General features: G+C 40.8%; 1 protein-coding gene across 3 annotated transcripts in view; it reads left to right on the top strand.

Moving 5' to 3' along the window:
- Positions 1–20,533, top strand: part of SYTL5 (synaptotagmin like 5) — a 261,585-nt gene that overhangs the window by 154,944 nt on the left and 86,108 nt on the right. For all 3 annotated transcript variants that reach the window (XM_082717896.1, XM_082717897.1, XM_082717895.1), the window contains one exon: positions 14,579–14,788. In XM_082717896.1, coding sequence (XP_082574022.1) covers positions 14,579–14,788 — 210 coding nt within the window. The remainder of the gene's footprint in view (positions 1–14,578; positions 14,789–20,533) is intronic.

The following is a 20,533-nucleotide window of genomic DNA, read 5'->3' as shown; positions in this document are numbered from 1 at the left end:
TTTGTACCTTAGATTTTTCTAACTTTGGAAGAGCTCGCCCTAACATAAAAGAAGACATGGTTCATAGTATCTTCTCCTAAAACAAACAAACAAAAATCTTACTAACAAAATATTACTCTACCTGATCTTCCACGCCTAAAAACAAACATTGTTAAATGTCTACTTTGTGACTTCGCCTGACTAAGAAATCTTCAGTTTATAATTTTAGCAGTTCATTTGGGCTTTACTCTTACCGAGAAGATGTCATTTCCATTTGGCCACAGTACATGAAAACTTATCTGGACTTAATGTTCTCTTTGGCTCCTACTCTTGGGCTTGTCTCAGTAATGAACTCTGCTGGTCTGACAGCATACATTTCTCTTTTCTTCCTCCCTACACAAATTTCAATTTTCTTCACCTCCAGCAGTGGATTTTTAAACATTAATTAATCATCCTTTGACTAATAGTCCTCAAACAACTGTCATTGGTTTAGATGTAGACATAAGGCCAATGGTGACCCACTCAAACATATAGCCCAGGTTTCTGGAAGGTTCTCTTTCCCACTGTACATATTCAATGAAACGTGTTATCGCAGTTGCTGTAGAGGATGAAAGTCAGCATAATGACGAAGCTGAGCCAAAACAATGGCAGAGAATTGTTGCCAACATCCTGGTGTCCTAGAACCTGCTATACCGCTGGGCTTCTTCTCTAAGCACTATACTATATTTCCATCTTACTTATAGTGATGTCAGTCTGATTTTCTGTTACATGTAGTCCAAGGCATCCTATAATCTGTGATTCAGAAGTAATCAACATTTGCTGAGAACTTTCTGTAGGCCAAATGTGTATTTATTATTGGGGTAATAAAGGCGAGCAGAGGAGGAGCCTGGGTGGCTCACTTGGTTAAGTGTCTGCCTTCTGATCTCAGGGTCCTGAATGGGTACCTGGGCCCAGCTAAGGATGTGCCCATGGTTACAGCTGCCCCTTCTGAAAGCCCATCCCAGCAGGTGTAGCTGCCTCTAGCCACTGCCTGAGCCCAAAGCACCTGCTGTTCCTGGGAGCTGAGGTCAATATGGCCTGTGAGGACTCTTCTCCAGCGCCCGCCCTCCCCGAGGCTCTGCTGTCTCTCCATTCCTGTCTCTGTGAGGTTGGACCTCCCAGCTTCACAGAGCACTCCCCTAGTTACACACACACACGTGCGCGCACGCGCACGCGTGCACGTACACACTGGCATGGAAACAGGACTGCCCTTGGTGCCTTGGAAACATCCTCCACCGTTGCCTGCTTCTCTCTCTCCCCATCCCCCACTCTTGCACGCGTAGTACCTCTCTTTCTCTCTCCAATAAATAAATGAAATATTGAAGAAAAATAAAGGTGAGCAGAGACACAATATTAATGTTCGTTGGACCCAGAAACCTAAAGAAGTTTGCAGTCATGAATCAGGCTTTATCCATGGTATAGACCAGAAGTCAGTAAAATTTTTCTGTAATGGGCCAGATAGTAAATACCTTAGGTGCTACCGGGTATATGTTCTATGTGATCATTGCTTCAGTCTGCATTTGTAGTCTGAAAGCAGCAATAAACAACGTGTAAACAAATGGGTATGGGCCACGAAACTATATTTACTAAAATAGGTGGTGGGCTGGATTTGGCTCAAGGGCATAATTTGTTCACCTCTCCTGTTGAAAATACCACCTTGTAGATTTTAGCCTTGTGAATAGCATATACACCTGAAAGCCCCGATAAACCACCTTCGTTGAGCCACAGGACATTTCTAGTCTAAGAGATAAGATGGAGTTGGACTGGAACCCACCAGCTATCAGAGATAGAACTCTGGCTTCTGTCTGTGAGGTTAGATGGTCTCACAGGGTCCTGCTATTATGGTCCTGCCATAACTACCAAGGGGTGATTATGCCTTACTCAGTCTCTCATGGCTCATGCTGGAACAGCGGAAATGCATTTCATTGCCTCTCTAGAAGAACCGTACAGTGCATCCGGAGGTGGGGAAAGTTCCAAGAACTAGCAGAAGGGTCTGCAGAATTGTTAGGGACAGTTTACAAATTCATTTTCCATACAAGATAAGAATTATTAATATCCCATTTTACAGATGGATAAACTGAAGTACCACGTTAAATAACTCATCCCAGTTTGCACAGCTAGTAAGTGGCCCTGCTCTGGTGTGTAGCCCCACCGGCTGGTTGCAGAGCTCACATGCCCCTCTTAGGTCAATTTTAACTTCTAGGGGGATGTATCTGACCCTTCAGGAGGTCAGGGGAAAAAGGGTATGGTAAACTCTTCACTGCCAGCCAGTCTCACACCAGAGAAGGGATTACTCATTCTCAAGTGATCCTCATTTAATTCCCATGGCATCTGTATGATTCTGATAGCTGTAGCAACTGATACTTAATTTGCCTAATAATTTCTCCTAAATAATTTGCCAAACTGGTAAACATCAGCAGTGAGAGTCTCCTGTCCCACGTTGATTCTCTTTCCTCTATGTCGTGATGTTTACGCCATCAGGGCATCTCTTCCGACCCTGTTAGAAGTCCCCCCATCGCCTTCCTCTTGGAGAAATGGAACAAAACAGAAAACATTTCCTTCAGCCTGGTGTTTATGGGTAGTTCTGACCTATAAGCTGCGTTACATTATCCAGAGTTGCTCTGACATTTACTGAAGCATCGCTTTTACACAGTGAAAACTGACGGGAGTTCTTCGTGCTGTTCTAGTCTTTAGGCTGACTGAAATCCAAGTGCAAGTGTGTTATGTTTTGTTCCACACAGCTGGCTCTGCTGAGACCATGAAACAAGCCAGAGCTTAGTGTCGTCAGGAGACCCCGGATCCCAGCCTGGAAACTGCCATTACGGCTTTATTTTTATGTGGTTGATCCCACCATTTTAGAACAGAATAGGGAAGGAAAGAGAAGGGAGAAACGGAAGGGCAAAGCGTATTCAAATTGGCTATTTGGAGTCCTGCGGATAAGCTAAATATTCAGTTCAGATGGATTTGAAGTGATTTCAAGAGTTACACATTCAGCCTGGAAGTTAGAGTGACCAGTAAGTACCAAGCAATAATATCCTTTTAATACTCTACAAATGTTTGATCTGTGGGGCTGTTTGTTTTTCCGAATCTTATCACTACCACTAAGAACAAAATTAGTTTGACCTTCTGAAAACTCTAAAGGCTCACTGTCTCCATAAAACACCAGGAGAACTACTAGAGTGGACTTCTGGTTTGGTAAACATTTTTGTTTCAATCCTAATGGGATTGCCACAAAGCTTCTTAGTGGATTAACAGAAACTCGCAGCATGAACAAACTGGCTCCCTCATAAAACTCAAACTCTTTCTGAGTCACAGAGAAATGAAAAAAGAAAATCCAGTTCTGCTTTAAATGAATTTAAAACCTTAGAGCTTTTATTACTGGAGAACTTAAGAATTTCCATATATACACCTATATAGGGAAATGAACTTAAATTTGGGTTCTATAGCTCTTTCTTCCAAGTAGTTGTTACTTGGAGGGCTCACCCTGGGAAAGGGCCACACATACCTCTATTTGGGGACATGCCCAACATTGGATTATCCAAATAAATAAATATACTTGCCAGACCATATTGTTTTTTGTTTGAAATAATAGGGTCACTGTAGTCATAAGTAAAGTTGTCACTTATGTAGAATGTGTGTGTTCTCTCTTTCGTCTTTGACCTCTCTCCAAATTCCCCTTTCAAGTACGCTTTTCCCTTCCTTGCCTGCTGCTTTAGCCATGATTGGCATAGAGGACATGCCTCCCAGGCAAGCACGGGTTAATTGACACTCACATCCAAGAACTACCATTCATTTTTTACTGGAAGTTGAAGAAATAAAGACCCATAAAGCCCATGTTGTTCTTGAGGGAGGATGTTGGGGCTGGGAGGGTGAGTGAGAGCACTTGTCCTCCAAAGGTAGTCAGTTCAGCAGGGAAGTTCTACTTAAGCAAATACCTACTATATTCTTGGGAAAATAGGCATTTGATTTCTAAGGAAATAATACAAATGAAAACTTCACTAGCAAAAATATCACGTCTGACATTTTAGATTTTAGGCACATGACCATTTTATATCAAGAGTTTATATGAATGTTTATATGTTAATAGGAGTTAGGGTTTAATTGATTTAAATTTGTAATATTAGGTTGATATGCATTGACTAATTTTTCTTTTTTTTTTTTTTTTGAGATTTATTTATTTACGGGGAGCCTGGGTGTCTCAGTCAGTTGGGTGCCTGCCTTCAGCTCAGGTCATAATCTCAGGGTCCTGGGATCGAGTCCCATGTTGGGCTACCTACTCAGCGGGGAGCCTGCTTCTCCTTTCCCTCTCCCTGTCACTCCCCTGCTTGTACTCACTTGTGTGTGCGCGCGCGCTCTCTCTCTCTCTCTCTCTGTCAAATAAAATAAATAAATAAATAATCTTTAAAAGAAAATAAAAAGATTTATTTATTTATTTTAGAGAGTGCTTCAGAAGGGGGGAAGGGCAGAGGGAGAGAGAGAAGCAAACTCTCTGCTGCCCATCGCAGGCCTCAATCCCAGGACCCTGAAATCAGGACCTGAGCCGAAGTTGAGTCCGTCCCTTCACCGATTGAGCTACCTAGACAGCCCACATTTACTAATTTTTCTAATCATTCTTTCACTGCAGAGAAATTAAGCGTAATTCATAAACACTCCATGCAAATGTCAAAAATGAATGAAACTTCTCTATAGTACAGGATTTTTCAAAAGTGTTTAAACTCACTAGGATCTGTAATGAGCATCAGTGTCTACCATATATTTAATATCATAAATCTTCAATCCAATTAAATATTTAATATTTTCTTGTACATTTTCACTATAGAAGTGAATATCTTCATTATAGAAAATTAGCAAATACATGGGACTTAAACTTTAAAAACTCACACTCTTCCCAGAGACAATTTCCGGTTGTTGAATTTCTTTTCTGTCACATGACTGTACTTAGCTGCAAGGGAGCTTGAATATGTCACTGGGAAATGTATTCTTCTGCGTGACCATGTAAGCAACTCACATTTTGGGTTATTATTAGTATAAAAGAATAGAAGGAATATTGGGAAACAACTAGCAATCTGAAAAAAATGGGTATAATTAAGAACTATTAATTAGATTTGTTTATTGCTTAACACAGATTTCATCTTCCTTTTCATGGACTCTGAAAGCAATTGTCAGAGGTGAATTGCAGTGAAACAAACATCATGATATTTCTTACTGCAATTAAATGTAATAAAGTCAACTTTGGTTTAAAAAATAACACATAAAGAAAATAATATTTGTATTCATCCTCGGTGAATTTTGAAGAAATGGTGGCTTGACATCGCTTACTGATAACCAGGAAAATTGTTGGAAGTGGTTTGTATGTAATCACCTGTAGTTATGAAAATATGAGTTCCCATAAGTACCACCTAAAGAGGTAAAATGGGAAAAATTAAGTACTGACAATTGTCTTTGCTGAGCATGTAAGTCCTTCCTTGCTGCATTTAAAATAATTTAGTTTACCCAAATTCAATTTATAGATATTTTAGAATAAATGTCAATTCTGTGTTCGTCAAAATTAAAACTAGTGTGTGCCCATATTCAGTAGCAGAAGCAGTTTTCAAGAATTTTTCAAAGGGCAGCATGTTCTCTTTAAGTTATCTTTCTTTACATATGAATGCCCAATTTCCTCCCATCAAGATAATCCTCGCAATGTTAGAGCAGTAAGGTTGAAAAGCCCTGTAATTTGTCTGTTTTTTTTCTTTTTTGCTATGCTGATTCTGTCTTTACCCCTTCTTTTTCTGAGTGATTTGCCACATTGATAACAGAACTTTCTGAAGTTCTGGTACCAAAGGTATCTGGTACCAAAGGTATACTTTGGGTTTCAGATGAACAAAACACATCTTTGTTCCTCATGGGGCCAGGAAATTAAGATAATCATTATTAATAGTTATCCCAAGGTATTCCCAGACTTGGTTTGGTCATTAAATATGAGATCCGTTTCTGCTCTGATTTTCAGACTATAGCTAATAAACGGTTGTTTGTCTGTTTACATGGCTTTGTGAGATCTCCTGGTGTATTCCTGTGAGCTGAGTGTTTTATTACCAGGAAGTGCTTGGCGTCATCTGCAGACATGAAGGTTCCACAATGCCCTCAATCATTGCGACAATTTTCTAAACTCATTAAATTGGCACAATTCCCAAGGTTTCTTTGTCTAGACAAGTGTTGTTTCAATCCTGTTCACTACTTTCTCTGAAGCGGCTTTCTATCTAGACTGAACTTGTCCCCATTTCTCAGATGGTCTTGATTCTTTTTAATGGTCCTTGATTTGAAAGCTAATCAAAAGCTAGATAAAGTTTATGAGGACCAGAGGGGTGTTTGTTGAAGAACAGCCCCACTGGGGAATGTTTGACTTTGTGATAAGAGGCTACTTGGACAGATGGCTTTTGGTGGGAGAGGTCAGACAGAAGCAACCCTTCATGTTTACTGAGGTTTAACTCTGAGTGTGCTTTTTAGCACACTTTGCACAACTCGGAAAGAAATAGGAGTTGTTACGTTCAGTGTCCTTTCTGAGCAAAAATATGTTAACAGAATAAGAATCAAGAGGAATCTGGGGGGAAGAGTATAGATCTTGAAATCTAAAATGACGGACCTGAATCCTGATGGTGACACTTACATACCCTGTGGCCCACAGCAAGTTTCCTACCTGAGATTTCATTTTCTTATTCTAAAATGGAAATCTTAATGTCTTTCTCATAGGATGTTGCCATTGCTTAATGACATGATGTTAAAACGGAGTGTTTATGGTTATCTTGGCTGTGTTCTGCTGTTTAGGTTTTAAAAATAGGTTCTGCACACGGAAGTGACAATCAAAATGAAAAAAATGTGTGTTTTTTTTTTTAATCAGTACAGAAAGGAGATCTGATCGCCCCTGGATTTTTCCTTAAGTTATTATGAGCTAGCCCCAGTCTAGCACTAATGGCATTGCCTCTGGATGCAAATGGAAGATGGGAAAGCTAGGAGCTCTGCAGTCCTTGGCATCAGGCTGCGGTGACGTTATTTTGCCTATTTTACGTATATTACATATATTATTTCAGTAATTTTTGTCTCACTGTTTCTGGTTTGACAATATTTCTCATCAGTCACTGTGGTTTTGCTCTCTTAAAGGGATATCAGGCTCTAGTTCTAGAGAAGGAATAGCGTGCAGGCCTTGCAGCAGAAGCTGAAGCAGAACCCAATAGCAACATTTTTGTAAGTGGACAGTACTGAGAAGACCTAATATTTAATGAGTTGTTATTATTATATTTGTTGGAAAATGGTTTTGGCAGTGGGTGACAGAGACATGTTATAATAACAGCTTAAGTAAGATGGAAATACATTGCTCTTTCTAGAAAAGCCTGGGTTATTTGGTAGCTTCATGATACTGTTCTTGTGACTCCATTATAAAACGGGTCTGGGCACCTTGTCTTTTTTTGTTGTTTCATTGCCTTGATGGCTTAGCTCATAAACCAAGATGGCTCACTCCTCTGTTCTCATCCCAGCCTCTGGGAGGAAAGAGGGGTTCAAGGGAAAGGGATAGCCCTTTCCCATTAGGGTCTTGACCTAGAGATTGCCTATATCATTTCTGATCACATCCTATCCACTAATATTTAGTCTCATGACAAAACTGAACTGCAAAGGGATACTGGGAAATGTAGTCTTCATTCTGAGTGGGCACGAGTATAGCTAGACATGCCACTAATACAGAAGAGGAGAACAGGGGCTCCTGAGTGGCTCAGTGGGTTAAGCCACTGTCTTCGGCTCGGGTCATGATCCCAGGGTCCTGGGATCGAGCCCCGTACCAGGCTCTCTGTTTAGCAGGGAGCCTGTTTCCCCTCTCTCTCTGCCTGCCTCTCTGCCTACTTGTGATCTCTGTCTGTCGAATAAATAAATAAAATCTTTAAAAAAAAAGAAAAAAGAAGAGGTGAACAGCTATGGAGAGACACCTACCAGAACTGCCTATTTCATACTCATGACCCGTCAAGTTGGGCTTAGCACTTTACGTTCACAATCTTCTTTAATGCACACAACAACCTTACAAGATTGCAGCTATTATGATTCTTTTCTACAGGAGTATTTTGAGACACTGAGAGGCTAAGTAATTTTCTTAAAGTCTCAGAGATAAAAAACAACAAGGTCAGGATTTGAACCCAGGCGGTCTGCCTTCAGAGCCCTATGCTCTGGGCCATGATACAGTCCATGCTTGTTTGTTACCTCTCTTGGGCCTTGATGTGCTCTGCTAGATGAGATGGGGGATTGTTGAAGGCATCAAGGAATCAAAGATGCTTTATGAATTGTTATTTATAGCTTCCTCTTCCCAGCAGCTAATTGCTCCCATTCCAAAATTCCTATCTTCTTTGGTGCAAAATAATGTGCAGTACAATTGAGTCTAGACAGGGTAACAAAAGAAAAAGAATGCCACACAAATGTGACAGGAATTTTAATGAAAGCAATTCCCAATTTGAAAGGAGTATGTCTATGCAATGATAAAGCAGGCAGTCTTTGTAATGCATTGGACAGTTTTGATGACGGGATGGGAAAAAATGAATTCAGTGTGTCACCAGGATATAGCAGTGAAAAGATTGTATCATTTGAGTACAGCTGACATCGTTCATCTCTTCAGTCTTTGAGATTTCAGTTAGGTATGGGTCATCAATTTGCATGTTAATATCAGCACATCTGTGTAGCAACAAGGAAATCTAAGGAATAAACCGATGTTTCAAAACGCAAGAGCATCCTGAATTCATCTCACATAAAGAATTGGTGTTAGCTGGTATTAAATGTCTTCAACTTTTTTGTGTGTGTGTTGTTAGTCACCATACAGTACATCATTAGTTTTTGCCGTAGTGTTCCATGATTCATTGTATAACACCCAGTGCTCCATGCAGTATGTGCCCTCCTTAATACCCATCACCGGGCTCTTATTTTTATTTTTCATCAGTTTTTAACAGTTGATTTGGGGCCATATTTACCTATACTACCCTTTTCCATCCATCTCCCGTACTCTTTGCTTCTCTCCAGACAAGAACAAATAGAGTAATTGGTTAGATTGTTGATATCGGCAAGAATCGCAGTGGTTTTGCTTTCTGAACAACAGTGTAGGAATGAAGTTAAGGAAGATAGAGAAAGTTCTGGAAGTCCTTAACGAGTAATTGAGAACATTCTGTAGTTTTCTCAGGCTTGGGTTTCTTTTTCAGAGTGTGTCTGATCTCAGTTTTAGCCAATTTTAATTTGACTTTATTCTCAACAGACCCAATATTGTACATTTTTCTCTTCTCAAATTTCCTTTTAATAATGATGGCTTCATATTGTAAAACCTTTGTAATTTACAGAACACCCTACCACACTTTATTGCCTCTGACTCCTATAAACACCCTTGAAGGAAGATATAAAAGGAAACACTATCTTTATTTTGAGTTTTCCTTCCTTCCTTTTACTCTTTATTGCGTTTTTCCCCGCCTTCCTTCCCTCCCTCTTCCTCTTCCTTCCGATGCTTACTAACATCTGCTTCTGCCTTCTTTTATTCATTCAACCAAATGGTGTCTGCTAAGTTCTGGGCCCTAGGTTACGTGCTGTAATGTGCATAGCTAAACACACCAGAAACAGTCTTGCCCTCACAGAGATTACAGAGGAATTGGCAAGACAAACACTAAACCAGCAAAAGCAGCCAAATAAATGTACAATGAAAAATTACAGTAAGTAAAAAAAATTACAGTAAGTGCCAGAAGGGAAAAAACAAAACAAAACATGGTTCTGTGAATGAGAGTAAGACGGGAATCTGCCGAAGTTTGGTGGTCAGAGAAAACCTCTCTGGGGATGCAGCAGTAAAAGTAGAACAAAATGACATACGGAACTCAGATGAAGAACCAACCAGATGCAGGACGAGGCTGGACTTAGCCATGAGTGCTCAGTGATGCTACAGGAACAGCCCTAAAGTCTTTGTGGCTTAAAACCATGAAGGTTTGGGGTGCCTGGGTGGCTCAGTGGGTTAAGTTTCTGCCTTCGGCTCAAGTCATGATCTCAGGGTCCTGGGGTAGAGCCCCGCGTCGGGCTCTCTGCTCAGCAGGGGACCTGCTTCCCCTTCTGTCTGCCTCTCTGCCTACTTGTGATCTCTCTATCTCTGTCAAATAAATAAATAAAATCTTAGAAAAGAAAAGAAAACATTGAAAAAAAAAAAACGTGGAGGTTTTTTTCTCATCTGTGCTCCCTGTCCATAACAAAATGGCTGAGGACTCTCTTTCACAGCCTCCTCAGACCAGGACTCAGGCTCACAGAGTAGACAGTATTTGGGACTTTGTCATCTTCCATGAAAAGTAGACGGAATGTGGTAAAGCAAGCACTTGCTCTTAAACATTTTACTTGGAATCCTATCCCACATGTCAGGGACCAGTGCTAGTCACAGGAATCAGGTCCAGAGGGCAGGGCTATGCCATCTTTCTCCTTCCCTGTTCCTAGCCTCCCTTGCAGCTAGCGGTGTCTGATCAGCAGAACCTGAGGAGAAGTCTGATGGGGCTGGGGGAATGCCATGTCAATTTTCATGTTCTTGTTAAGAGACAGGTATTATAGAGGGCACGGATTGCATGGGGCACTGGGTGTGGTGAAAAAAATAATGAATACTGTTATGCTGAAAATAAATAAATTTAATTAAAAAAAAGAGGTATCGCTGACACAGCTTGCCCCTTCCTCCAGTCTTAAACACAGATGATGTCTGGGAGCTGGCTGGCCATTTTGCATAAGAATGAGAAGCCACCACTTGAAGATAGGGAACCTTCAGGATGAAAGGATCCTGAGTCCCTTAGTGACCTGATTTGTAGCTGACCTAATGCAAGAACAACTACTTGATTCTGGATATCTTGTTATGGGACCAAAAAAAATGAAGTTGATTTCTAAGCTTGTTGCTTGGAACCAGGAGCATTTCTAGCCTGTGTAGGTGCGGGAGATGAATAGATATCATGCTTGAAGCCCAGAGAGTCACCTTCCTCAGATACGTTTCTCAGACTGGGTCGGTCAAGGCAGGAACCAAGTCCAGGGAAGGCCTACCCTGCTTTGTTAGTAAGCAGAGGGTTAGTAAAGCAGAAGGAGAAGACATCTCCTGTCCTATTCCTCTCTCCAGGTTCCCTAGGTTCCCTTTCTCCTTGATACCAATTCTCCACTTACATACTTTCTTTCCTAGTTCCAGTTGCCCTCCCTTTTCAACCTTTTTCCTCTTGAGTGTCTGAAAATGGCTCTGTTCATTTCACGCACATCATCCCAGGCACGATTAAACTAGGTCAGTTTCTAAGAGCGATCTGAAAAAAGCAGGCCACTTAGTATTTTGCCAGCCTCTGGGATTCTTCCCAGCCTCTCCCACAGTCTCAGAGATGGCTCCCAGAATATGTGCAACCATCAGCACCAACTGCCTTAGCGATGTCCCAACTAGTGTGTTGGGACCTTGAAATTCTTGTTTCCTTGTGGCCTGATTTACATGGGGCCCCAGGTCTTTTCCGACGCAAGAACTGAACTAGGTGAAACCTAATTGCTGAATAGAGTCTTGTCAGTAGAGCACAAAGAGAGATGCAATGAAAATGTTTCACTTTGGGGGATGCCTGGGTGCCTCAGCTGGTTAAGCATCTGCCTGTGTTTCAAGTCGTGATCCCAGGGTCCTGGGATCGAGCCCTGTGTGAGCCTCCCTGCTCAATGGTTGGGGGGGGGGTCTGGTTCTCCCTGCTCAATGGTTGGGGGGGTCGGGTTCTCCCTCTCCTCCCTCTGTCCCCCTCAACTTGTGTGCGCGCTCTCTCTCTCTCTCTCTCTCAAATAAATAAAATCTTAAGAAAAAGAAAATGTTTCAGTGTATGACCATAATTTCTCCAAGTGATCTCACCCAGTCTAAGGACCTGCTAAGTGATTCGGATACCTGCTCATGGAATTGTTTTCCAGAAGAGAGTTTGGCTCTGGAATGTCCTGGAATACCCTGTTTTCTCCACTTATTACTCTTTAGCCCAGGAGCTTATTCAAGTAGGACTGCTATTCACGAGTGGTATCTTTTTTTTTTTAATAAAGATTTTATTTATTTATTTGACAGACAGAGATCACAAGTAGGCAGGGAGGCAGGAAGGGAAGCAGGCTCCCCCCGAGCAGAGAGCCTGATGCGGGGCTCCATCCCAGGACCCCGGGATCACGACCTTTACCGAAGGCAAAGGCTTTAACCCACTGAGCCACCCAGGTGCCCCTCATGAGTGCTATCTTTGTTCCACCCATTTTAATTACCTGGTTTCTTTGACAATGTTGAATGCATTGTTGTAGATTTCGAATAAGCAATGTTTTATGTCCCTTTCGCCCCGAGGTGTTCAAACATCTCTTGTCATTCTCCGGATAATACAATTGTGGTTTTCAAATGAGAACTCATTCTGTTATTTGAAAGCCTGTAGCTTCTACAGGTTTCAAAAGTAAATTGTGTGGAGCTTTTCTTACATTCAATTTCATAAGCCACTCATTCATGAAAAAAAGGGCACAAAGACCCTTTGTAAGCTCTAAACCAGGAATGAGGAAAACTTGTTGTGGGTTCTTGCTTGTGTTCTGGTGGATAAGAATGAGTTCTTAAGAGCAATTTGTATCTGCCTGTTGTATCCCATGCATCATCTTTCTTGGTTTGTCCCCTTCTTGACTAACATGAGGATCATGGGAATTTCTTAGCAAATACCTGTTTTGATTCATTCTTGTCTCCAAATGCCAAAAGGCCTGACATACAATATACACTCAGGAAATGGTCATTGGATAAATGGAGGAGACAGTTAAAAGTTTTAGAAACCTTCGCATTTAGAAATCTCTCATAAGGCTAGGAATGAAAAGACCTAGTTTCTGGTTTTATGTACACTACTCACAATCTTGAACTTGAATGACGTCGTAATACTTCACAAGTTATTTTGAAGACCCCAAAGAAGCAGTAAATAGTTTATAACATTTAAGGACCTTAGAGTCTAGCACGGAGTTGGGTCATAAACAGTATATTCAAGAAACTAAAGTCATCATTCCTGCTTTTGGGGACATGCTAGTCTAGTCTGATATAACGAAGTACAGTATCACAAATGTAAAAGGAAATGGTAGATGTGTACACTGATTCTGGGATGTTTGTTTTTTCAGGAACATAGAAATATTGTGTTCAAGAAGAGACTGAAGGGGCATCTAGGTGACCCAGCTGATTAAGTCTCTGACTCTTGGTTTTGGCTCAGGTTATGATCTCTCAGAGTCCTAAGATCCAGCCCCACTGCACTCAGGCTCTACACTCAGCAGGGAGTCTGCTGGGGATTGTCTCTCTCTCCCTCTCTCTGCCCCACACCCTGCTCATGTGCACGATATCTCTCTCCCAAATAAACCTTTAAAAAAAAGAAGAAGAAGAAGAAGGGACTGGAGACGGATAGCATATAGGAACAACGTGTCTCTGAAACTTTAAAGTGGAGATGAACCTATCTTTTAGAGTACTGTCTTCCAAATTTGGCAGTATATTAGAATAAATAGTACCACTCTAAAAATAATGCCATCAGAGTCTGGCAGAGAGAAGGGTGAGACTCGAGAATCACTATTTTTAAAATCTTCCCAGGTGATTCCAGAGTATACCCAAATTTGAGCTCAAATGTTCCAAAGCTTTGCTTCTCAAACTCTGATCACCTGGAGATTTTGTCTGAGGTGGGGTTTGAGATTCTGCATTCCCATAAAATTCCTTAATTGCTTTGTTGCATCCCTTTAAATAGCTCAATTCTCATGTGTGTATCTAAACAGATTGCATATCAGGTAGTAAAAGAAGGGACATGGAACTAGCATTCACTTCGTAATTGCAGGGCACCATGCTGGTATCTTTATATCTATCATCTTGTTGAATCTTTTTATTTAATTACATTTTATTTTTTTCAGTGTTTCAAGATTCATTGTTTATGCACTACACACCCTGCTGAATCTTCAAAACAATTATGTAAGAACCTTATTACCCCCATTTTAAGAAATCAAGAGACCAAGGCATAGTGGGTGAATTGTTGCCTCCAGCTGCACAGCTAATTCATGATGGCACCTAGCCTAGACATATCTTACAGCAAAACCAGAAGTCGGTGGGAGTTGTTAGAAAGCACAGGTATTGAGATCTGAAATGGTGGGACCTGTCCTTGTAGAAAACTCTCTGTTGGATCACTGAAGAGAAGTTATCAGTGTTGCCAAATTTGATTTCAGACTCTTGCATCCTGTCTGTTGTGCGAGCCGCCAGGTCAGTGGTGTTCTAGTGTTATGTTGTTGAAAGTCTACTGGAGAAGTTTGCATAGAATGGCAATAAGTACTAAGAGCAAAATCGTAGCACTAGTGGAGGATGTTAAAATTCAAATGCAAGGCACAAGCACTATGTTTTTCAACTACTGGTATCAAAGGATTGTTGATTCAAAAGAGAGAAACTGTGTTTTCTGAAAGTGACTGACTCTGACTACTTGATTCTTTCAAGTCTTCTCCCAAATGAAAATACCCCTTCAATGAAGAGAGCTCCACTCCTGTTTGTTTGTTTTTTAAGTGATTTTTTCCCCCTCTCTCCTGCTAGGAAGCTGAAAAATGAACTCTTAGAAGCGAAGCGTAGAAGTGGGAAGACTCAGCAACAAACGAACAGAGTCTGTGTTCACTGCCAGAGAAACCTGGGCTTAATATTTGACCGAGGAGAGCCATGCCGGGCCTGCTCCCTGAGAGTGTGCAGCGAGTGTCGGGTCCCGGGCCTCGATGGCAGCTGGAAGTGCACTGTCTGTGCCAAAGTCGCGTGAGTTTCTCGCCTGTGCGTGGAAAGCCAGATTTGAGGATTGAAGGGTTTTGGTGTGGGGAAAGAAAGAAGGAAAAGCATGTTTAAAATTCAGGGATAGAGAGTAGAATTAAAATCTAGCCCCACCCAGGGTTAGCAGTGCCTTCGTAGAATTCTGGAGGCGTAGGGGTGAGCGTGAGCGAGCATACACGAGCAAAATAGAGACAGAGAATGGTATTTTTACTTTAAAAAATTTTTAGTTTTAAAATTGGAGGCTTCACAGAATGAGGTCTCTTTCTACATGTGAAAACCACCCACAAGCTTTCTTCACTTCTAGCCCCACCTGACTTCACATGTCTTCTCGGAGCCACAGGCAACTCCCCAAGGCCATCCTTAGATGTCTGGGGTCACTCGCAAGATGAGTATGAAATTACCATCCTGCTCTCCCTAGCAGCTGGGGGCGGGGCAAAGCTTTTTCTGCCTCTACTGAAATGATCATATGGTTTCTGTCCTTTCTCTTATCTATGTGATATATCATAGGGATTGATTTGTGAATATTGAACCACTCTTGCATCCCAGGAATTAATTCCAGTTGATTATGGTGAGTGATTTCTTTAATTAAATTGTTGGATTCAGCTTGCTAGTGTTTTGTTGAGGATTTTGGCATCTTTGCTCATCGAATATATTGGCCTGTAGCGTTCTCTCTCTCTCTTTTAGTATCTTTATCTTGTTTTGGTGTCAGGGTTAAGCTGGCCTCATAGGATGAATTTGGAAGTTTTCCTTCTTCTACTATTTTTGTAGTACTTTGAGAAGACCAGGTAGTCACTCTCTGTAATCATCTGTGAAGGCATCTGGTCCTGGACTCTTGCTTATTGGAAGTCTTTCAATTACTCATTCAATTACAATTGCTGATAATATGTTCAAATATTTTATTTCTTCCTGATTTAGTTTTGGAATGTTACATGTTTCTACGAATTTATCCATTTCTTCAAGATTGTCCAGTTTGTTGGCATTTAATTTTTCATAATATCCTCTTATAATCTTTTTGTATTTCTGTCATGTTTGTTGTTATTGCTCTGTCATTTCTGACTTTATTTTACCTCTCTCTCTCTCTCTCTCTCACCTTTTCTTGACGATTCTGGCTAGAGGTTTATCATATTTATTGATCCTTTCAAATAACCAGCTCCTGGTTTCATTGATCTGTTTCATTGTTGTTGTTGTTTTTTTAAGCTCCTATTTCATTTATTTCTACTCTAATCTTTGTTATTTCCTTCCTTCTGCTGGTTTGGGGTTTTATTTGTTCTTTTCTAGCTCCTTTAGTTGTAAGGTTAGGTTGTACATTGGAGAGTTTTCTTGCTTCATTAGGTAGGCCTATATTGCTATAAACTTCCCTCATCGAACAGCTTTTGCTGCTTTCCAAACATTTTAGACCATTGTGTTTTCATTTTCATTTGTCTCCATATACTTTTTATTTCCTCTTGGATTTCTTGATTGACCCATTCGTGGTTTAGTAGCTTGTCATTTAACCTCCATGTATTTGTGGTCTGTCCAGGTTTTTTCTTGTGGTTGATTTCTAGTTGCATATTGTTGTGGTCAGTAAAGGTACGTGGTATGACTTCAGTCTTTTTGAATTTGTTGTGACTTGTACTTTGGCCTAGTATGTAGTCTCTTCTGGAGAATGTTCCATGTGCACATGAAAAGGGTATGTATTCTGCTGATTTAGAATGGAATTTCTGAATATGTCTGTTAAATCTATCTGTCCAATGTGTCATTCAAAGACACTGTTTTCATTGTTGATTTTTCTGTTTGGATAATCTGTCTATTGATGAGAGTAGAATGTTAAAGTTCTCTACTATTATTGTGTTACTACTGATTAGTTCCTTTATGTTTGTTATTAACTGTTTTATGTATTTTGGGTGATGCCATGGTGGGAGCATAAATATTTACAATTGTTACATATTATTGGATTGTCCTCCTTATTATTATATAGTTTTCTTTGTCTCTTATAACAGTCTTTGTTGTAAAGTCTCTTTTGCCTGATAAAAGTATTGCTACCTTGGCATTCTTTTCACATTCTTTTGCATGATAAACGCTTTCCTATCCCTTCACTTTCAATCTGCCTGTGTCTTTAGGTCTGAAATCTGTCTCTTGTATGCAGCATATAGATCGGTCTTTCCTTTTTTATCAGTTCTGTCCCTCTGTATCTTTTGATTGGAGTATTTAGTCCACTTACATTTGAAGTAATTGTTGATAGGTATGTACTTCTTGCCATTTTGTTATCTGTTTTGTGGTTCTTTTTGTCATTCTTAGTTCCTTTTTTTTTTTCCTCTGTACTCTCACGGTTTGCTGGTTTTCTTTAGTGATGTACTTGGATTCCTTTCTCATTTTTTGCATGTGTATTACTGATGTTTGGTTTGTGGTTACCATGATGTTTGCATAGAACATCTTGTGCATATAGCCATCTATAATATATTAAGTTGATGGCCATTCAAGGTTGAACCTGTCCTTTGCCCCCCTCCTACAATGTTTCAGGTATGTATTGTCATACCTAACTTTCTATTATTTTGTGATTCTCTTGACTGATTTTTATAGATATGCTTAATCTTACTGCTTTTATGCTTCCTACTTTTCTTACTCCTGCTTATGGTCTTTGTTTTCCATTTGGAGTCCCCTTTCTTGTAAGGCTGGTTTAGTAGCCAGGAATTCCTTTAAATTTTGTTTGTCTCGGAAACTCTTCATCTCTTCTATTCTGAATGACACAGCCTGGCTGGTTAGAGTGTTGTTGGCTACAGGTTTTTTTTCCTTCCAGCATTTTGACTGTATCATGTCACTCTGTTTTGACCTATAATGTTGCTGTTAAAAAAGTCAGCTAATAGCCTTATGGGTTTTCCCTTTTATGTAACAGTTTTCTTTTCTCATGCTGCTTTTAAAATTCTCTATTTATCACTGCTTTGTGCCATTTTAATTACTACATGTCTTGGGTTGATTTTGTTGTGGGTTCTCTGTGCCCCCTGGATCTGGATTTTTGTTTTGTTCTCCAGATTCAGGAAGTTTTCAGCCTCATTTCCTCAAATACATTTTCTGCCCCCTTTTCTGTCCCCTTTTCTGTCTCTTCTCCTTCTGGGATCCCTGGAATGTGAATGTTATTATGCTTAATGGTGTCACTGAGTTCCCTAAGTCTGTTTTTCCTTTTTTATTATTATTTTTCTCTTTCCTGTTCAGCTTGATTGCTGTCTACTACTCTGTCCGCCAGGTCACTAATCCATTCTTCTGCTTCCTCTGGTTTACTGTTCCCTGTAGTGTATTTTCAGCTTCACTTATTAAATTCTTCATCTCTGATTGGTTCTTCTTTTTTTTATGTTTTCTATCTGTTTGTTAAGAATCTCTCTATGGTCCTCCACTCTTCTCAAATCCAGTGACTGTCTTTATGACCATTACTTTAAATTCTCTATCAGGCATATTACTTATCTCCATTTCATTAAGCTCTCTTGCTGTGATTTTGCCCTGTTCTTTCATTTAGGACCATCCTCTGTCTTCTCATTTTGTCTGACTCTTTGTGTCTGTTTCTGTGTTAAGAAAGTCAGCTACATTTCCTGCTCTCGCACGCGCTCTCTCTCTATCTCTCCCCCCTTTTTTAAAGTAGGCTCCATGCCCAATATGGGGCTTGAACTCATAACCCCAAAGATCAAGAGTCACATGATCTAAGAACTGAACCCCTATATCTTCTTCTCTTGAAAGTAATAGCCTTACAAAGAAGAAATATTCTAGGGCCCTACAGTGTAACATCCCATGTTCACCAGAACCTGGTTCTTCACAGGTGTCTCCTATGTGTGTGGTGTGTACACTACGATTGTGACTGAGCTGCTTTTGCCTTCAGTCAAGTTGTTTGCAATGGTGCTCTCTGCTTGTGGGCAGGGTGTGGTCCCTTTGGTGTCAACTGACCAGTCTGGGGCCCCCCTGGACTTGAGTTGGGTCAGACCAGACATTTGCAAGAAGTATAGTAGCCCTGAACAGCAGGGCACCTTCCCTGAGTTGTCTCCCTTGCTTTTGTTGGCGGGCAAGCTCTATAGTCAGACCAGGTGTCTGCCGCCAGCCCACGTTTGGGGCTGCCGTGGGACTGGGGTGTATGGTTATCTCCCCCTCTCTATGAAGCGGGAGTTGGTTTGGAGTGGTGCTGGTCCCTTTTGGGACTACTTGCACACTGTCAGTCTTACAGAACCACTTTGAATAGGGCCTGGTTAAAGAGCTTATTGGAGGGGGCAGGTTCACAGGAAGATGCAAGGGCATGGCCCACTGTTAGCAAGTTGGCTCTCCCAAGTGTCTGTGTGTCTAGGTTGGGTGGGGGGTGATGGAGGGGGAAATGGTGACTGCCAGCTCTTTTGTTCTTAGAGAAGTCTCCCAGTGATCTGTACCCCTCTAGCACACGCTCTGAGATTAAACAGCTCATCGCCCTCCCCTATACCCCCAGACACTTTTCAAACTGCCGCTTCTGTGATTTATCTCAGTGGGGCTCTTTGTTGTGCTGTCTCCTCAAGGATGGGGATTCAGGGTCATTTTGCCCTCCTGGCTGTTCCAGAACCAAGCCCTCTGTGTCTTTAAGTCCCAAGAGTTAAGCCCCGCTGATTCTAAGACCTCACAAAATTAGGTCCCTCTGGTTTTCAAAGCCAAATGTTATGGGAACTCGTCTTCCTGGTGCAGGTTCTCCATGCCTGGGATGCCTGGGGTGGGGAGCTCCTCTGTTCCTCTCCCCTTTCCACGCCTGCAGTATCCCTCTCTCCCAGGGACAGTCCTATAGGTCCATTTAGCTCCCAACTGCATCTCTGCCCTTCTTTCTCTATTTGATGTGTCCTCTTACCTATATTTAGCTGTGGAGAGTCTGTCCTGCCAGGCTTTGGGTCATTCTCTTGGTTACATTCACTGATGTGGGTGTTATCTAGTTTTATCTGTGGGAGGAGGTGAGCTTAGGGTCCTCCTACTCCACCACCTTCCCCAGGAGTCCAAAATCTGTTTTCATTTTCTAAGCGGAATTTAATCATCTGCAAGTTAGGATGCAAAAAGTAATTTGGATGTCTTCTTTTCCCATGAAATCAAATTATTTCCTTTGGCTATTTCTCCATCTACCTATTTGGAAAAACTACCAATAATGCACTTTGCTTTCTGGTTAAAAGTATCATGATACATCTGTGAGTCAAGTAAGTAATGTACAAATTGCTGTTTTCAATCTTGGACACTTCTTAGCTTGCCTGAGTGGGTTGTAATAGCTTTCTGCTATAATGGTATTATAAAGATTCTTGTACTTGTCTCTTGGTCCACACGTGTATGCATTTCTCTTGGATATTGACATGGGACTAAAATGGCTGTGTCGTAGAATATATATATGTGTTCAATTTCACTAGATGATGCCAGATGACTTTCCAAAGTGGTTGTGTCATGTTACCATCTCGCTAGCAATGCACCAGAGTGGTGGTTATTTATATTTTTACTTTTTGTTTTTTGTTTTTATAATTTTGTTGGGTGTGTAGTAGATTTACATTTCATTACTCATGCGAATATCATCAGATATTTGTTGACCATTTAAACATCTCTTTTTGTGAAGTGCTAGTTCAAGTCTGCTTATGTTTCTATCGTCTTTTACTAACTCAGTGGAAGAACCTCTTTATATATTTTGCATACAAACGATGTTGGTTCTTTCTGTTACAGATACAATTTGAAGAACAGAAATCTCTAATTCTTAGTAACTTAATTTATCTTTTCCTATTTGATTAG

This window comes from Mustela nivalis (assembly GCF_964662115.1).
Source record: "Mustela nivalis genome assembly, chromosome: X".
Taxonomy (NCBI): domain Eukaryota; kingdom Metazoa; phylum Chordata; class Mammalia; order Carnivora; family Mustelidae; genus Mustela; species Mustela nivalis.
This window is presented reverse-complemented; position numbering and strand designations above follow the sequence as displayed.